The following is a 19,839-nucleotide window of genomic DNA, read 5'->3' as shown; positions in this document are numbered from 1 at the left end:
ATTTCAGCGCAAGAGACAAGATGAAAAATAAATCTCTCTATCATCAAGAATTTAAAACATTCAGATGAATCTTGGATTGGATTGGTACTTCTACAACAAGAAGGATGTTATAGTATATTTGAATTACCTTACACTAAAGTGATTGTGGATTGAAAAAAAAAAAACTGAAGAAGAAATCAGACAACTTAATTTCATCGAACAAGGGCTCACAGTCGGGAGTTCTGTGTATATTTGTTAAGAATAGCTTTAAGACTGGTTGGTGATAATATAATTAGGGTTGCAGGTGCTCTCAAGTCTATAGCTACCTGATATGCAATTAGCTACAATATCTCTGAGGCCATACCATTTGATGTACTGGCTGATCAACACCACATGCGTCCAAACATCCATCTCTATGGCAGGTAAACTCAGAAGGAGTCCAGATGCTCAATTTTCCATCTCGCAGTACCTAAAGCTACCGATAAATACTGCGCCCGTCTGGGAATAGGACCAACTTGCTGCCTAATAGTCTTGTTTCGTAAACAAGACATGAGATGTAGTAGTTTTGGTAAATGGTAACCTTATCAATTAGGTAGCATTTACAAGACCTTTCAAAGATGTATGCCCCCAAATTTTCATTTCCTCTTCCTGAAATGTTTCATTGCTTAATACCACCTGAGCAATGGAGAGAAGAAGCGGCAGTTCGAGGTTTAAATTGGTTATAGCTCGACTTCCTCATTCTTATTAGCTGCAGTAGCAATTGGAGATATAGCAAGTAAACAAAGCCCAGGTGTTAAATACCTATACACAGGGACAATTAGTGTAACAGTTGGTTTTCTAGGACTTGGGGAAGAAAGGGTGATAAATCCAGCAAGTCCACATGAAATTTGTGGTGTGTGAGTTAATTCTCTGTAAACCAGAAAGACTGCAGGATCCTGTACTGTAAATTCCTCCAGCTACTGATCTGGAGGAATTAATGCGGTTTTTCATTTTTTTTCTCACTGTTGAAGATGTGGTGCTGCACTGCCATGTATAACCAAGGCGATGTTATAGGTACATAGCACCATGTTTGAGTGAGTACTGAGGGAAATTGCAGTGCGAGAGAACCAGATAGGTTAATTCTATATGTGCAAGGTTGCAGAGGGACGGTGTTCCGGCCGTCCTGTGCATTGTATAGGCCCAAATCACCAAAGGATTTTCAAAGGTACCAATTGCCATAAGAAATACAGCACAGTGTGATCAAGTTGCCTTGGGACAGAGCATAAGTAATGGCAGACTATTGGAATACAGTCTGCAGCTAAAGATACCAAGCTACCATCCAGATACAAAAGCAATTGGCACTTGTATAGGCCATGTGATAGAGCCACATGTAGTTTTACCAGGGATATTGCATTGTGCTGTGAAAGCCAAAGAACTGTCTCTATTATTACAGTGTCACTTGCCAGCAAAGGGTCACCTGTTGTTTCCCAGGAAGTACCCAAGGGTTAAATTAACAATGGTGACACAGTCCTTGTGTTCTGTTCTTTACAATGAAACAGCTGATAATCCAAGGTGTTACATGTGGACAGATATTGTCAGATAAGTATTATACTCTTTTTTATACATCTTCAGCCAGCTTCTGTGTTTTTTGCATTATCTTTCAATATTGGAAAAAGAAAACTGAGTGAAGGGGATGTTTATGTTACCATGGTCACAAAGTAGAAACCATAACTGATGCTCTTTGCCAAAAATGGCTGACAACATCTCCATGGTAACAAAGTTACCATAGAAAAAAGGTCACCATGGAAACCAAAGCAAGAAGGTCACTTTTTTCAAACTACATGTGTGCCAATGGCTGAAAAAAAAATTTAAGACTCTGTCTCGGATATGAGTGATTCCAAAGTGAGCCGTAGCTTGACCATGCCTGAGCCCCTGGGGCAGACCCTGAACTGGAGGGGGCGGAAGGAAAACCGCCAGATACATATTTCATTTTCGGAGGAAATTCTCAAAGTTTATTACTGGGAGGAGGAACCCGTAGAAAAGGTAGTGATCGCACAGCGAGTTTGCTTGTGATTGTGGGAGTGTAAGCTCGCACGGTATGTTTGGCTATGAATGTGGGAATGAGGGGTCGCAAGAGTGTTTTAGGAGAAAGAGGGTAGTAATTAAGGCATTTCCCTGATTTCTTAGTGACAGGGCACACTGCAATACATTCATGCATTTTTTAAAACATCTGTAGAAAAAATTTAAGACATTTCCTTTTTTATTTCATTTTATGTTTTATTTTTGTTGTATTATCTTGCTCTTAGATGTGTAATTGTTGTTATAATAAGATTCTTTCGTATGTCAGATCCATGTTTTTAATCTGACCAAAATGCCATTGGCTCCAAAAGAAGAGCCGCAGAGAAAGCATAGTATTTGTCATTGTTTCTAGCAAAAACAAATCCACATACTGCCTGAAAGTAGAGCACTCATGCAGTAACATCGAACCAAACTGATTATTGAAGAGAAACCACATGCTTCATCCATCTTGATATCCCAAAAGATACATTTGACACGCAAAGCTGTGTTATTATTCTACACGCTGAAAGTCAGGCAATGAGGCAGACGGCAGCATTGATAGTTTTTTTTTTTTTTTCAAAATTTTTTAAAAATTTTTTAGATGTATCTGTTGTGACTCAGTGATGAAGGTCTAATTAAATCCCTAGATTCTGGTCTTAGATAATTCAGATACCTGCCTTTGGGTTGAATACCCATTATTGTGGCCCACAAATTGTTTATAAAACACCTTTGCCTGATATAGGGGGTGGGAGGGGGTGTTAAAAGAACCACCCCAATCCCCACCGGCTCTGCTTTACTTGCATATCATTGACTTTTTAACAGGCTGGATTCCAGTAATTTCAAACGAACCCTTCCCCCTTTTAAATTGCTGGCTACGGGCCTGTTGAAAAAATCAAATACTTGAATAGCAGAGAATTCAGTATCAGTGTTTGCAATAAGCCAGATGCCATCAACGTAAGAACTGATTAACAGGAAATAAGTCAAATACAAGTTTGCTTTTCTTTTCTCTCAAATACATTCTATGAATAGTTGTCTTGAGGCAAGAATTAATAAATTATTTATATGCCATTGAAGGTTCTTTTTTTCCTCCCATACATCTCTCCCGTTTCCATTGATAAGATATGTGAGGCCAGCTTAATGGTGTGATCAATTTATATCTGCTTTCAATAACGTTACAGTATGCAATTAACAGGCTATTAATGGGATTTTAGCTTCTACTCAATTTACTTCTTCTATTACCCAATAATAGCCCCATTTATTAGCACTGGACAAAATTCTTAGGTGAACTTTGATTTAAAAAAAAAAGTATTTCTGGTAATATTGTCTATTGTGTTTATAAATATTTGCAAAATATGATAGTTAGCTGTACATGTGTACTGAGGAGGTTTGTTTTTGGAAAATAACAAAGATGGCACTTGCATCCCTTATTGGTCAAGATAAGCCCTACTCAAAGATCAATAGACTAAGTGGTTGAATGAATTCTAGGTCTGCCATATTCTTTCTAAATGAAAGATGCATTTGGATTTTTTTTCTAATGAATTTTTTCAGTGCACCACCGTTCTAGAGAGTGAGTAATACAAAATTTATTCGTTTAGAATAAAATCAATTACAGTACAGTATCAAAGGAAAGAAGATAATTACATCACTATCAATAATTTAATTGTCAGCTATCTGATAAGAATAATCTCTGAGAATATGATACATGGCATTTCATTCACAAGTTGGCATGTAGTTGAAAAAAATGTGACGTGACAGTAATGGTAATTACTCTGTCACTAACATTGATCTTGAATTATTGACGTTATTTTTCTTACTTTTAGGGTAATCTTAATTATATCTAAGTATTTTTGTTAGTATTATCCCAAAATGAGTTGAAAGACATTTATGTCTGAATCTTTGTGTGTGCGTGTGTGTGTGTGTGTGTGTGTGCACCACTGAAAAATCATCTTAAAATCAGTTTGAAAAGCATGATAATAACAATTAACAAGCAGTGACAATATTTTTTTAACAAAAGCATCTAATCCTGCTTTGACATCACATAGTTTTAACTCTGGGAGTTAAACATATGGGAGAGAAAGGTAAAATCTATACACGTCAAAACTTCTCAATCTAGAAACAGCACGGACCTAATTAAGCCTTCATGCCAGTCAATATTTTTTGACACTCTGTAAATATATTTGTCGGTGAAAGTTCTCTTGGTATTGTGTCTCTTCTATCTGTTGTGCCATGAGTGTGGGAAATGCATCTGGTGTGCAGAATATAAGAATGCACATGAAGTGAGGAGCATACATTCATTAGTGTTCAGTAACTGCATGTTTTTATAGGCAACTTTGACAGGTGGTGTCAGTACTCTTTATCTGGCTGTGAATCTGCTGCAGTGATATGGTATTGGTTCACAAAAGTGAATCAGATTTGATGATTTTGGATTTTTGAGATATTGATTTGTAAGATCAGATTTTTGCAAATGTTTTATTAGAAAAGTTCAGTACTTTTTTTTTTTTTTTGGAAATACATTTTGAAATAAAAAAAGTTAAGGTTTTATCTTTTTTTCACAAAATTAGTGTTTAAAAGCAGAAAAATAAATCCAGTTGATTTTCATATGAACAAAAGCACTCTGAAATTCGAAGACTCGTGAGCAAGTACCTCTGGAACATTAACTGTCTGCTTCTGGTGCCTCCTGACAAATCTTCATGGCCAGGTTGCTAACACATTGCATCACTGATGTTTTATTGAGTAAAAAGAACATAATTGCCCTGAAAGCATCTTTCTGTCTTACTTTTTGGGGGTTAAAATAAGTCTCCAGATCAGACAGTTTTGTCGGGTTTTAATGGGAAATGGTTGGGTTTAATGTTTGCGTTGTTGTAAAGTACAGGTCCATGTGATGTCTGGAGAAGGAAGTTATTGCCCCAGGTACAGATAATGCAGACTTGAAACAGTTTGGATTATGGCCATAGATTTTTGCTAAAAATGATGGTAATTTACGGCATGTTTTTACATCATAGCTTGAACATTTACTTTGTCGGAAGACTGATTATCGTTGGTAGTCAGAATATTCCTTAAATTGATGTTTTATATTCTTATAGCTTTAATTAGTCTGTCTGCAAGTGATTGATATTTCATGACAAACTGTTTAGATAGGCTGGTTCCACAATTCTGATGAATTTTATCTTTAAATTTTATCTTCAAATGCATATAAATAATACAGAAATGAGGAAAGATTAATTTAAGAATAATGGGAAACATCTTGGGGATGACTTTGGAAGGGAAATATTGTTGAAAACTCCAATCCCTTAATAAGTACAGCTATAGTACATAATTATAATAAGGCATTGCTGAACACAAATTTAAATGATGATTTTCGAATGGGTCATTTTGTGTTGTCATTTTGTAAATGGCTCTTTTTTTATTCCTAAGAGCAAGTCAGCATGAACATTTGGTCCAGACTTTGATGCCAAGTTTGATGGGTTATGTGGCATGAAAATAACAATTTGATTGGAATATAAGGAGACAAAATTGCCAAAATATTGTATAATGGAAGCATATGATAGACTTGGGTCTAGACAGTGCACCTAATGAGCCTTATCAGAGGCACAATATACAGCCAACTTAAAATCAAATCATGCTGCTATTGATTTTGTGGGAAATCTGAAATAATTAGGATTTGCATTTGCCTGCTGTGGAAAATATCCTGCAGATGGGATGCTGGTATTTAGAGTACATTTCTGAAGGTTTGATTTTTTTTCTTTTTTTTTTTTTTTTTGGGGGGGGGGGGGAGGTTAGTGGTGCCTTTAGTATAGACTTTTTCAAATGAAGTATGTCTTGGGAAGTTTAAAAAATTTGAAAAAAAATTAAAAATAGCCTCAATTTACAAAGGAAAATATTTTGTTGTTGTTATTTCATCTTTCAATTCATCTTACAGAAAAATTTTAGATAATTGGCTGCTCTTGGAAAAAGCAAGATTTTTTGTTTGTGCACCATTCTAACGTGATACCAAACTTAAATTTTAGATCTGACAAATTCACCCTGTGTTGCTGAAAGATATTTTATCGGCTAAGGGGTTCTTTGTGTAGTTATATATAAATGACATTGAATTTACATGTAATGGAGTTGGTCCTGAGGCACACATACTTTGAACATTTACTGTGACTCAGGGGCGGATTGAGGCGGTCTTCTGGGTCTTCCGGAAGACGGTCAAATTTGTAAGTTTACATTGATGAGTAATTTTTTCTGTCAGAAAGTCAAAAAATGGAGGATGGATCAACAAAGATAATGTGGAAGATTGTCAGAAATATCTCTGGATCCACCCCTGTGACTGATTGTAATAGAGTTCACACCTGAGATGTTTGCATGTAGTGACTTTTTCCTACAGTTGGAATGTTCTTTACTCACTCAACCAAGGAAATAAGTGGCCTGTGTTAAGCGGTTTGATAGCCAAGTACTGGTATCTCATGCCACAGACCTAGAGTGTGTACCTATTCAACTTGATACCTAATCAATACACAATGCCAACTCATACCTTTTAATTACACTCTCACTTGCCACAAGTCCCTCAATTAAGAGTATTTGACATCTCGGGTTGTACTTTAAGTTACGGTTGATTAACTGTAATGACACTGATCAATGAGCTATAATGGCAAGTGTAAACTGGGAGTTGTGTGGTTGAAAGAAACTTAGAAATGGCTTTATGAATATGCTGTTGACTTAAGAAAAAACCTTCAAGTTGTTGCCACCCACTAAGCTAAAAGTGAGGTCACAGTTATAGTGTACTTAAAAGTTAAGTGAAAGGGAAAATATGCTTGGCTTAATTGGTAAATATGCAGGCAAAGCCTTTACATATTGGTTGATATTTCTTTTTTCTCTGGCGATAAAAAAAATTGAAATTCAGGCTGAGCATTCACACGAAGCAGTTGTAGACAAAATAAAGTATCCCCAAATTTGCCGAGTGCTTAATTAGGTTTACAAAAGTCGTTAGGTGTGGCAAACACAACGCCTAGCAGTGCACACTGAGCAAAGCGTGACATCACGCAAACCCATTATCCTAATGAGAAATTGATACACATGAATCTCTACCAGGGTAAATACCAATAGAAAAGGATTGTGCATCTTTTATAGATTTCTTCCATTGTTGAGTCACCGAGTCCTATTACAGTATGATGGCTAAATGCCACCGAGGATTGTTAGTCTTTGGATGGCAGGGCTGTTGCCTCATTGGAACTGTGTCAATTTTATTCAATTGCATTAAATACAAATCAATTGCCTTTCACTCTAGTTCTGAGTGTGTTTTGCCATGGTTCAACAACAACCTCTGCTGAAATAACAGTTTATTGTTAGGAAACTGAAGATTCAGATACCTAATTCCAAGATGTTAATACAGCACACATATTTTTTGTGTCTACACCACAAATTTTTGCTCTCTTAAATAATTTTCTTTTAGTGCAGCAGTTACTGTCATGCTTTATGCTGTATTCTAGATTGGTTCATAGGTTTATCCTCCCACACGTCCCATATACACATTTACAACCCCAAAAACAAATAAAAACTTCAGAACTATGATTTCACACTGTCCGGCTACAACAACAGTTACTGTCATTTCCCCGTGTTAACTGTATCAGAAGGAGACCACCAATCAATCTTTGGCCACATGACCTATTGAAGCAAAACCACGCTGAGGAACCCGTCATTGTTCTAGCTCTTGCGTTGGATTTGCTTAGAAAGTGAGTGAGAGAGAGAGAGAAGTAGAAATCAATGCCTCCCATTGTGGAGGGCCTGGGATTAGACCAGCGCTGTTTTCACAGTGCTGGGTTTTCTCCCAAGACACGATCAATCCCGTCCTCCATTGTGATGTTAAGATAGCTAGGACAAATGCGGTAGTGTGTGAGGATCTGTGTACTGGGAATCAGTATAACATCAGCAGCAGCAGGAACAGAGCCGTTCTGAGAGGTGACAGAGAACTTACAGACAGACTTTCCATAGTGGAAACTGCTGTCTCTGACTTTCGGGACTGTTAGGACTGGTAGTAGATATGTGTAGCAATATCGTTATCATGGCTACCTTACACTTTTTTAGAAAAAGGTAACAGAAGTTTGGATATAGTGTCTTTCCATTGTATCAGAGAACTCTTTGATGTCACTCAGATTTCTGTGATTTCATTTTGTTGTTTGGCAAAAGCTTTTGAGGTGAGTGGAGAGAACATGGATTCAAATGGAAAAGGCAAACATAATTTACAGTGACAGATTTGTGTTTGAACTTCGTCGGGAATTGTTATGAATAACCAGAAACATGTTTGAAGTCTCTGCCGCTTTGATTAAAACACAAAATTTGATGTTAATTTCTAGCTGGCAGTAACAGTCAGAACATTTTTTTGCAGATATGATTTTCTGATTATTAACTTCAAAAGTATTGATCTTTATGTCTGCAGTCATTCAAGCGCTGAAGAAAAATTTTCAAACCCTCTTGGGGATTACTCCATCATAGAAGGGAAATTACACAATCTAATGGCAACTCCATTCTTATAACAACCATAACACGGCAAACAGCATCTGGATTAAAAACCAGTTGGAAGTTGATTTTCCTACATATACAATTGCAAGGACAGAGCCTTTTGGGACTTACCCATTGCAACTTCACTGTTATTTTGTATTAAGTGCAATTTCGGACTAATGGCAGAGTGTAAAAGACCATCCTGCAGGGACATGTGGATATATTAGACCAGATTGTAATTAAGTACATAGGAAAACATACTTGTGAATAATTCTACAGAAACTTACCAAAAAAATGGGTAGTTTACTGAACATTTTACCAAGAAATGTATGATTGAATAAAACTGATTGTACAACAACTGATGCTTTGGAAGATTGTGGACACATTGGCTAAAAAAACTGGAAAGGAAGACTTTTTTGTCCACAGTAGATTTAGATATGAACATTGCCAGGGTTCTTTTTTCATAAAAATTGAGGGGAAAACAGATGGAGATGAATTGATGCAACATAATGTCCAGAATTGTGAAGCTTTCGAAGGAACAAATAGTTGAGCACACTTAATGTACATTTAAGGAAATGGAAACATCGTATTGCAGTTAGCAGTACACTCTAGATTGGGACTGAGCAAATATTTTATTGAACTGTATTCATTGAAAAGACTTCAAAGTCAAGCCAAAGAAAAGCACAGCAATGCTATTTACAATTTGTTCCTTGCTCTATTATGTGTTATCAATCAATGGTGAACTCGATGATGGCCGCACATTGAACTGATTAGATTTTTTTTCTTAGATTTTCTCTCCAGGTACTCAAATTCAAAGGCAATTCATGCTTAAAGGTTGAGAATCATCATCGGGACAGGGTATTTGTGGTAACTTTTGATATAAATCTGGCTTCAGGGCAACTTTTAGATAGTTATCGCCTTTTTGCAGATTTATTCTAAGAATTGACCACCAAGGAAAGAGAAAAAAACAGTGATAATTGGATTGACTTTATGTTTAAAACCTGGGATTTTTCATAAGGAAATTCATGTTATAGCAGCTTTGCCCTTAAACAGTGCATCAGAACTAGAGAGGATACAAATAGAGCATTGTGTCAAACCCAGAAAAGATACAAGCTAAAACTTTGTATCAGACACCAGAAAAGATACAAACTAAAACATTGTATCTCACCCAGAAAGGATACAAACTAAAACATTGTATCACACCCAGAAAGGATACAAACTAAAATAATGTACCTCAGTGTGAAGTTTACCCTGAAAGCAATTCAGGTGAAGTATAAATGGATTTCATGTACCAGTTAGGAATCAGGTGTTGAATACATAGATTCCAATATCAACACTGTGCCTGTGGGAGAAGTTTTAGCTTTTAGACTTGCAACATTTTATAGCATGAAGAAGTGGTACATGCAACAAACTTTTTTTCTGATTTGATTAATGCAGTAATAACTTGAAAAGAGATGAAATATTTACAGGTTTGTCTTGCAGTAAAATAGAGAATAGATTTATTCAGCAAACTGTGGTGGTATAGATATCATGGGTAACACCTGACCCTAAACTTGCACTTGAGCAATTCTGGAAAAAAAAGGGGGAAATTACTAACATATATACATATATACTGGAATACTGGAATGCCATTGGTAAGATGAAAGTGTACCAGTTGTGACTGTTTATCTTTTGAAGGATTGACCTGAGAGACAGAAAATGAAAAAGGAGGGTCGGACAGCACCTGGATATTAATTTATTATAAACACTTATCGTTACGTCATTTCTCAAGGCTTTGGGTGAAGATATATTTGACAGTTTAGCACTCGCCTACAGGAGCTTAGATTAGAGCTACATAAACAACGCTCAGTGTTCTCGCTGATTATTTACCTATTTCAACAATAGCATGAAGAAAGTTGATAAGTGATTATTTCTGCCACAGGTGAATGATTTGAGTAAATATACAGTCAGCAGGTGTCTAGATAAATCTGCACAGCAGGCAGCATCTGTGCATTATGTGCATTGGCGCCTTGTGTATCAATACTCAGACAAGTGGAAGAAAAAATACATACACATTGTATTACAGAGGAAAAAATAGGAATAGGAAAGTTGTATCAGTGGGAAGATAAATATTGTTGCTTAATTAACATATGGGGGCCTTCTTGTAGTAAGGCAACGAGATAAGAAGAGCAGCTGTTATCATGGGAAAATAAATCTCATATTGATTGGGGATTTATTGGGAGAATAAATATCAAATGGAAGTGTAATTTTAGATATGATGGAGGGTGCTTAGGAAAAAATATATATGGAGAGGAGAAAAGAAGCCCAAGCGTTATTCCAGAATAAATAGCCATTTGCTGAAGGGCTTATTTTAGGAATGACACATCATATGTTATAGGAACCAAGAACATGTGGGAATCAGGGCAGCCTCCAACTAGGGTTTCTCACCCAACGCGCCAAGTAGAATACATACCTGTAGTCAGAACAGGGAGAGAGGTACACAGGAGAAAAGGAGGGATCAGCAGGCAAAACGGACACTCTCCAAAACGTCCTAATAGTTTTGGCGTCCAGTGGGACGTGAGAATAGGATTTGCTAATGACAGAGAAAGGAGTACCTCTCCTAAGTATCGGTCAGTTTCAGCAGATGAGAAAGTCAGCTCTCGGACCTTGCAGGAGTTTCCCACGTTTAAACCCAAGCGCAAAGGGCTCTCAGATAATGGTGATGTTGGTGATGAAACCTCATCACCTTGGACATTGAAAAAAAGTGGCGATACGAACGGAATTTTCAGGTCAAGGTCAACTTCGCCAAGGCTTCAACGGTGGAAGGAGAATACTCACAGTTATAAAATGGCTAACCCTTCGCAGTACGATATCCGTGGTCTTCCAAGGCGACCAGCCAGTTGTCCCGCAAAAGAGACTCAAACTAGTCAAACACTGTTAGAGCCAGAGGACGAGTTAGGTGTACTCTCGTATCTTCCGGATGACTTTTACTTTAATGAGAAAGGAGAGCTTCAGCGTTTAAGCTGTGCTTTGTGTCACTGTGATGAGCATGATTATATAGATAATAAGTCCTGTAATGGAAGTGTGCACACACATAAGTCGGATAATGTTTCTGATGATGGTGCTGCTGATGGACCACCATCAAGGAAACCGAGTGGCACCTGTCAGTCACCCAAAGTGATTCTGATTCCTAGGAGTCAAATTTTCCCAGAATTTGAGAAACAAATTGGCGGTATCTCTGAACCCAGTTCAGTGTACTCCAGTCCGCCCATCTCACATCGGAAGATGATCAGCTGTTCGACACAGACGGAGGACCAGGACACGGTAACGGTAAACCCTGATCCGATCTGGATCAGGCGAAAAGTGGATCGTGGAGTGTGTACGACTAAACGCTCAGTTAGCTTTTACGACACGAGAAACTGTGTCACGCCCCCAATTTCCCGAGCAAGCACTGCTTTTAACTTGCATAACATCAAAAAAGTCATGCCTCCCAAATCTAAGAGCTATGACGAACCCTACCCCCCGTGTATTACCACTTGCATGAAGTCCCCAAGCTTAGAGAGAATAACCCGCGGCATGATGCCGAAGAAATCAGTCAGCTTCACGGAGAAGTTTAGCGTGGGGACCTTTGTGCCTTCTCAGGCGTCTATGCATATTTTGCATGTGGCAGATCATGTGATCAGGAGACCTGACCCTGTAGCCACGTTTGGCTTTGAGCAGGTAATATTGCACTGAATTACACTAGTGGGCTTGATTTGGTCTTAAAGTGCAATTTAAGATCACAGATTGTCTTACATGATCTTAAAACATGAATAAGACCATTGCTGGTCTAACAGCCAATTAAGTTGTCTCCTCTTACACATTTTCCTATTGTGAGCAGAGGTGTCCTCTATTGTGAGGGGAGGTGTCCTCTGTTGTGAGGGGAGGAAACTGCTTGACCACTTAAGTAGATGTTAGATCATTTTTGAACTTAAAAGCAGATTCAGTCCATTTTAAGACTATTGCTGTAATGATTAAGATCGTGTAAGATCACTAGTTATCTTAAATTGCACTTTACAAATCCAGCCCACTAGTGTTAGTAATTGATAAGACCCTTTTTTTTTTTTTTTTTGTGGAAAAGTGCATGTATCCTGTTTATTCTATATTAATTGCTATGACGTTTTGTTCATAATTAGCCTGTGTATATGTGCGTAACATTAGATAGATCAGAATTTTCGTGCATGTTTCTTACATCTAACTTAGCTGAATGGGACCTCAATTTCTTTTTCTGGATAGAAAGATGTTGATTTTTTTCTCATTACAGACATTTATGTGTTCTTTAGATATCTAACATTTTGTGACTGAATTAGATTACATCTTGATTTATTACTACCCTATTTATCCACCAGTAATAGCATGTATACAGTTACACCAAAACTGATGCGATGAAAAGCTGCGATGAAAAGCTAAAAAACCTATCATAACCTCCCATCATCTCAAATTTCTGCTTGGATTAATGCCAATTGCCTGGAAACACTGCAATCGGGAGCTTAATGCCGTCTTTTGAGATTTGAGCCATTTCCGCAGAGGATGATTCTGTCAAGCGTCTTGCCAATCTGTCAGTGTTGTGTGACAGATGAGTTATGACATGGTATTTAACATGACTGAAACACTGCAGAGAGTTGATTACATTTGATGGTAGATTTAATGGTTTTTATTGAGGGGGGGAGGGACAAAAGAGAAAAATGGAGAGAGAGAGAGAGAGAGAGAGAGAGGGAGAGAGAGGGAGTTAAGAAAATGGAAAGAGAGAGAGAGAGAGAGAAAGAGAGAGAGAGAGGGAGTTAAGAAAATGGAAAGAGAGAGAGAGAGAATTAAGAAAATGGAGAGAGAGAGAGAATTAAGAAAATTAAGAGAGAGAGAGAGTAGTTAATGTGTTTCATATTTTTCCAGGTATAGAGTATATAGTAGTATGTAACCACCTGGAGATGTCTGTATATTTGTTGTCAAAACAGTTGTGATTCCTCAAAATTATGTGTACTGCTATGGTCTGGAAGTAGCCATACCTGGTTGTATCAAAAAAATTAAACTTTTTTTTTTTTTTGAAGTCTAATATTGTCCTCATTGGAGAACTGTGTAATTCTTTATAAATTGGATAAAGCTTGCACTTTCTTTAACAAAAATCCTCACGACTTTTATGAATAAGGATGATTTTGTTGTGATAGACAGATAAGGATAATATAATCTAAATCAAGATGCTGTACTAGTGAATGTTGTTTTCTTAGAGAAAAGTGTGTACATGAGTATTTCCCTAGGAAAGGTGTTTATTTGTGCCATTGATAATTCCCGAAGAAGGCCCAGGGGCTCAAAGCTCGGATTGTATTTTAAAACTATAACGTAGATCTTCAAAGGTGCTTTAATATGTATACTTCTATTGCCATTGTCTACAAACACAGCTTCAACAGAAAGACCCCCCAACAAGTGATTTACGAACTAAGGAGCTTCTGGTAATATGTCATATACGAGAGTGTAATCCCACATGCTGGGCCAATTGTGTTTGTACAGAAATGAAGAGTGGGTGTGAACCACAGGTGCTTTATGATTATTCCAGTAGTAGTATTTTAGTATTTTTCATATTTTTAGATCACACAGCTGATGGCAAAGACCTAATGGTTTTTGATGGTGTTTGCACACTTATGGACCTGGGTCAATCTCATTATTCTACACCTTTTCTTTTTTGCTGACTTTTTTTGAATTAATAATTTGTTATTATGAAATGTGTTGCTATTTTGTCATGTTATGCAATGTCATGTTATCTTATGTCATGTCATGGTGTCATGTTATCTTAAGTCATGCCATGCCATGATATGTTATGCGTCATGAAATGTGTCTGATCGAATGTGAAAGTATGTGAAACCTGTATGAGAAAAGATGGATGATTCTCAGGGTTATGCCATGTGTTCACATATTAGATACTAAAAAACACTTTCAAGCTGAAATAAATTATTTTATTGACTGATGATCTTCTTCAAATTATTACATCTTTTCTTTGTTTCTTTTACCAGCTCTATGACAGAATTAACACACGATCGCTCAGTCCCACGAGGCCTCCGCCATCAGACTCGGTGGTTAGAGCCAGAGAGGTGAGTGCAGGTGCTGCATTAATGGGGTCATGACATTTCAGGTGTCTGACCTAAATGGTGTATGCTCCAGGAGTTTTTTTGGGTTATACTTTGAACATCATGATATTATTATATTATTGACTACCTATCAACCAAGAAATGATGTGTACCTCCTTTTTTTTGGGGGGTGGGGGGAGGGATTCCTATGATGGTCTTATGTTAATATTTCACTAAATGATGCAATGCAATATTGCTGTTTTATTAAAAGATATATGTAAAAAACTGCACCCATTGTTTCAGTTAAATCAGGACAAAGTGTGCATCAACATTGCAAAGCATTCTGTTTCATAGAGAGAGAGTTGCTGATGTTTTCACCAAATTTAGTCTCGCAAACAGTTCTCACATTAATCTAATTAAATAGTTACAGAAGTGCCTGTAAGAAATCGGAGATTTCCCTCAGTTTATTTTATTCCCACCTTAAGCTGCACTCAGATCTGTGCCAAAAGAAGTTCACATGCCATTTAGATGACAAACAGAGCTTTTTAGGAGGTTCACCACCTTTCACTTTGATACAGATTTTAGAAAGGAATTTCCTGATAAGAATTCTTCAAAAAATATTCTTAGGAATGCTCTGTCATGGCCCCTTTCTCTTTATCCTTAGAACTTTGAAAAAGTCACCCTAGACAGTTATCATTGAGGTAGGAGTGGAAAAATATTGAGTTATGAAATTCTGTTCATAATTAATGAACAGCTACAATAAATAAATAAATAGTACTTAAAATGGGGTTTGGATGCTAAATTGATGCTTTTGTTTTTTCAAAAGAGAAAAGAAATTGAAGAACTTGCTCCAAACCTGATGTTATTTAGAAATAAAAGAAGGAGAGGAATGGTATTAAAGCTGACAGTTTGGGGAACTACTCCCAGTCTTATGTAAGCATGTTCCTTCCTTACCTGGTCCTTATACATTGAAGTCATGTGGCAAGTTAGTTTTTTTTTTTTAGATAGAAACTATTATCCAATAAAAATGTTCCTACTTTCAGGTTCTGGATGCTGTTCAAGAACACTCGCCGATCACGGCCAAAGAGACGGAAGAACTTCGTCAGATACTTACCAGTCCTAACTTTACTGTAAGTACATAGTTTGTTCTTTGTGTTAAATAGTGTTACCAGAATGCTTAGTCTTAATAAATGAATTTATTTATTTTATTTATTTTGTAGTTTTAAAGTCCAGTAAAGTGTACATAATAATGTGTTTCAGTTCTCATCAGTACCATTTTTACAGATCACTATCATTGCTGTGTCTTCACTCAGACCACTTTTCAAGAGAAAAAAATTCAATCTCCATGCACATTGTTATGTATATTATTAATTATCCTGTTTCAAAGGATGTATCTTGCCTTTGGTATAGAAACACAGGTAAGCTTTGAAAAGAAATGGGAGATGACAAAAGTCTATCCTGTGGCCTGTCTAAGGACAGGAAGTTTAGAGGCGTTGAGTTTGATAACTTAGCGCAGACTCATTTCCTGTTGCCAAGTATCTTCCTAAATTACCCACATGTTCTAAACATGTATGGTTTTCTTCAAACTGATATCATGCTGCCATTTTTTTCCTCTCCTGAAGAATTTGCTAATGGAATTGCATGTGCCAAAGAAAAGGTAGATGGGCAAGATTTTTTTTTTTTTTTTTTTTTTTTTTACTGTAGAAAGTTTGGTGTTCAGGTTGTGTTAATCTATGAACACTGTGAGGAATGGGTGCTTGGAATGCATGACTCATAGTATTCTAAAATAATTCATTCAAACATATCTTGGAATAAATGTATACATTTTGATCACCCATTGTGCTTGGGTGTGCGTCAGAATTGCAGTTGGTGTGACAGTGATTGTGAAAAACACAATCAGTTCTTATTTAGCTGTTGGTGAAGTTTGCTGTTAATAATCCATTATATGAAGGAAAGGGCAAGAAAGGGTTTCTTATAGAAATAATCACGTCTTTGAAACATCTGTTACAAGAATTGTATCTCAAGTCGATATATTTGTGCAGTTTGTTTCAAACTATACTGTAGTAATCCCTTATTTGTAGTATTGCTGTGGGAAAGTGCAAGTTGGATTCCTTCTTGATATTGATGGTATTGAACCAGTAAACCTCTTTAGTAGTGGAAAGTATGTGTACCATTGAAAGAGCTGTTGATGCATGAATAGATGAAGAAATTATGAAGTTAGGATGGTCCAGTGCATTGTTTTACATGTTGGTTTTATTGGAAAACCTGATAATAATATATAGGAGTCGGTGACTAAGACTGCATTCCCACAGATTTAGATCGATCCATCTGGATCGACCTAATTCCCTGGGGGTTCACGCTAAATTGCTGTCAGCCAAGCGGACACGGAAGTTAATTACCCCCTTGCAGCTTTTAGTAGGCGGGACAGACATTTCAGCTGCTAAGCTGACAGTAATCTAGTGAGACTCCCCATGGGGATAGATCGATCTAAAATCTGTGGGAATGCAGTCTAAAAAATATATATTATTTATCCAGTTATCTCAATCTTGTGCAAAAGTTCTACAACATGGAGATCAATGGAAGGGTAAGTACAAAAACATGTCTGAATTCCAGCATTTGGTAGGAACAGAATATATCTGATTGAATACGAATCTCCATTGCTTTTGATAAGTTATCAGCTGTAAACATTGTATGCAGGCGAAAAGTTGCCAACATGACAGCTAGTACTCCAGATGAATAGATCGACTGTTTTAATGCTTTATTATCAATTGAATAACACATGTAAACAATAAGGGCGAGTCATATATGATATGTAGAATACATGTAAATGTACACAGAGTTGGCAGCCCTGCAAACAATACTGATATGAAGTAGGTGGCAGTAGGGCAGCTAGGTCACTCCAAATTTTTTGGAAACCTTCCAGGATTTAATTAGGGATCTAGTTTTTCCTAGGTTTTCCAACTTGGAAATCCCAAGGTCACCTGTCTGCTTGACGGTACAATGGAGTCCCTGATTTAAATACGCATATACTGGATCAAGTTTAAATTTATTTAAAAGTATACCAACATGTTTGAAATATCCCAGCTGCATATGGCTGTATTTTTCCAATTCAGACATTAAAAATGATAAAACTCCTCAAGTAGAAGTATCTGATATCAACATTTCATTCAGAAATGTCAGGAAGACTGTGGTGAACTAAATGTACGGAGATATATTTAGAACTGTATTATGAAAGTAGAAGTGGTTGAAAACCTCAAACCCTCATGCAGAAATATGTTGTGCAGTGATACTTGAATTTTTTTCTCTCCAGAAATATTAGATTTGGTGAAATATTTTGGTAGATTTGGAGAGGATATCTCTAAGTAAAGGGAAGATTCATCACACATTGTCTTATTATAGTTTCAATGTTTAGCAATATGGTGTATTGTTTACCTTAGCCTGGTTTCCTTGTTTAGAAATATTGTGTGTGAGATCCTGACCACACTGATTAGTATGGAATAAACTCATAAACCTGAATGGTATAATTTTTGGGATTTGCCAATTGTTCTATATGGTATATAAAGGCCACATAATAGAGATTTTGCATGGTTTTGTTTTCCTTCTTTTAACATGGATCAACCATTGCAGTCCAAGGCCTATAGCTAGTTGCTTCTGTCAGTTTTTCTTACCATGACCTCATCTTTCCAACATATGCTGGCTTATCTTAATGAAATATTAAACATGTTTTACTTTGCCAAAGAAATGGAATAAATCATGCAATGTCAAGTCCAAATTCACTGATGTTACTCCACAAGATGTGCTATACCTTGCTGAAGAGCAAAACCACAGAGAATGCATCACAAGCTTTATCTTGGTTTTGACAACATTGTACTGCAGATAGATTCATGTAACAGATAGTGATTGTTCTAATGACGTAAATCAAATCCCTGTATTTGTTGGTATGACAGAAATAAACTTATATATATATATTTTTTTTTTTTTTTTTTTTTTTTTTTTTAATCCCAGGGAAGCATTGCTAGCATATGTATCTTTTCTACAGTGCAAGTACAGAATCTTTCACAAAATATATTGACATACTGCCTAATTTATCATGGTCTTGATGCCATTAAAGAACCTGAAAGGTGCAAATCTTATGGATCGCCAACCATTTTCAAGCAAGATACAGTGCTCTTCAGGCCTGAAGAGAGCGGTTGTAGAGGGGTTTGAAAGATTTGATTTAGGTTCTATGCCATTTCTCAAATTGGGTAAACTGAGAGGATAAAAAAAGTTCATTTTTCAGAAAAAGGATCTCTCTCTCTATCCCTCTTACTGCCCTACTTTCTCTCTCTCTCTTTCTCTCTCTCTCTCTTTCTCTTTCTCTCTCTCTCTCTTTCTCTTTCTCTCTCTCTCTCTCTGTCTCTCTCTCTCTCTCTCTTTCTCTCTCTCAACTTGAACATTGCTAGCAACAGATCTTCCCCGATTACCGGTCAGAATTTATGCAATTAGTATAAGAATTATGAATCTTTCTCTCTAAATCCCCGAGTGCTGTAACAGTTAATAGAAGTTTATTGGAAGGAGTATAACGATTTCCAGGGTAAGCATGCGTCACTTGTTAGCAAGACACTACTCCTGGCTGCTCAACCCCTGGACTGTTGGAGCCAGAACTATTGATCATTGTTTACTTCAGCCAATATTTGTGTCTCTAGGACTGTTTATTGCTGGTGAATTCTGAGATACACAGGAAAGTAGACGTAAGGCATGAATAAGGCATAGAGTAGTTATTATGTTTTTAGGCGCCATTCCCATAGACGCCATCGGTCCACGTACGATCCAACTCCGCAGGAGCTCTGGCTGAATGCAAGCAGTTTAGCAATTAACACACCCTCTTCTGGCATTATGTAAAATACAGAAAAGCTTGTAATTATACGAGTATGTTGGAAACCATGGAGACGTGTCATTCAGTTAAGCTGATTGCACTCAGTGAGAGTCCCTGCAGAGTTGGATTGATCTACATAGGCTGATGGTGTCTATGGGAATGGGGTCTTAGACACTAGAACAGTTATCATATTCTTAGGCATTCAGTGTATTTGTGTATACTCTATATAGTGCCTGGTCATCACCAGTATATTAAGGTTACAGTCTGCAGTATGTTAACTAGTTCCTAGAAACCTCCAGGTAAGAGTGCAGTTTGTATAAGAGGGACCGTGGACAGGTGTTCCCCATATATTCTCAATTAAGTTTATGGAGAATATATGTACGTTCACTGGTATGCTTTCAGACCGCCAGATAT

At 37.0% G+C, this 19,839-nt stretch overlaps 1 protein-coding gene and 1 long non-coding RNA gene across 21 annotated transcripts in view; one reads left to right on the top strand and one right to left on the bottom strand.

Moving 5' to 3' along the window:
• The window catches only part of LOC106163513 (peripheral plasma membrane protein CASK), a 134,350-nt gene that overhangs the window by 96,627 nt on the left and 17,884 nt on the right, over positions 1 to 19,839 (top strand). For all 20 annotated transcript variants that reach the window (XM_086996811.1, XM_086996812.1, XM_086996809.1 and 17 more), the window contains 2 exons: positions 14,517 to 14,594; positions 15,614 to 15,700. In XM_086996811.1, coding sequence (XP_086852937.1) covers positions 14,517 to 14,594; positions 15,614 to 15,700 — 165 coding nt within the window. The remainder of the gene's footprint in view (positions 1 to 14,516; positions 14,595 to 15,613; positions 15,701 to 19,839) is intronic.
• Positions 1 to 19,839, bottom strand: part of LOC147759717 (uncharacterized) — a 39,633-nt gene that overhangs the window by 13,097 nt on the left and 6,697 nt on the right. The gene's annotated exons all lie outside the window — the stretch shown is intronic.

This window comes from Lingula anatina, chromosome 10 (assembly GCF_051362555.1).
Source record: "Lingula anatina isolate TDL-2025a chromosome 10, LinAna3.0, whole genome shotgun sequence".
Classification (NCBI taxonomy): Eukaryota; Metazoa; Brachiopoda; class Lingulata; order Lingulida; family Lingulidae; genus Lingula; species Lingula anatina.
This window is presented reverse-complemented; position numbering and strand designations above follow the sequence as displayed.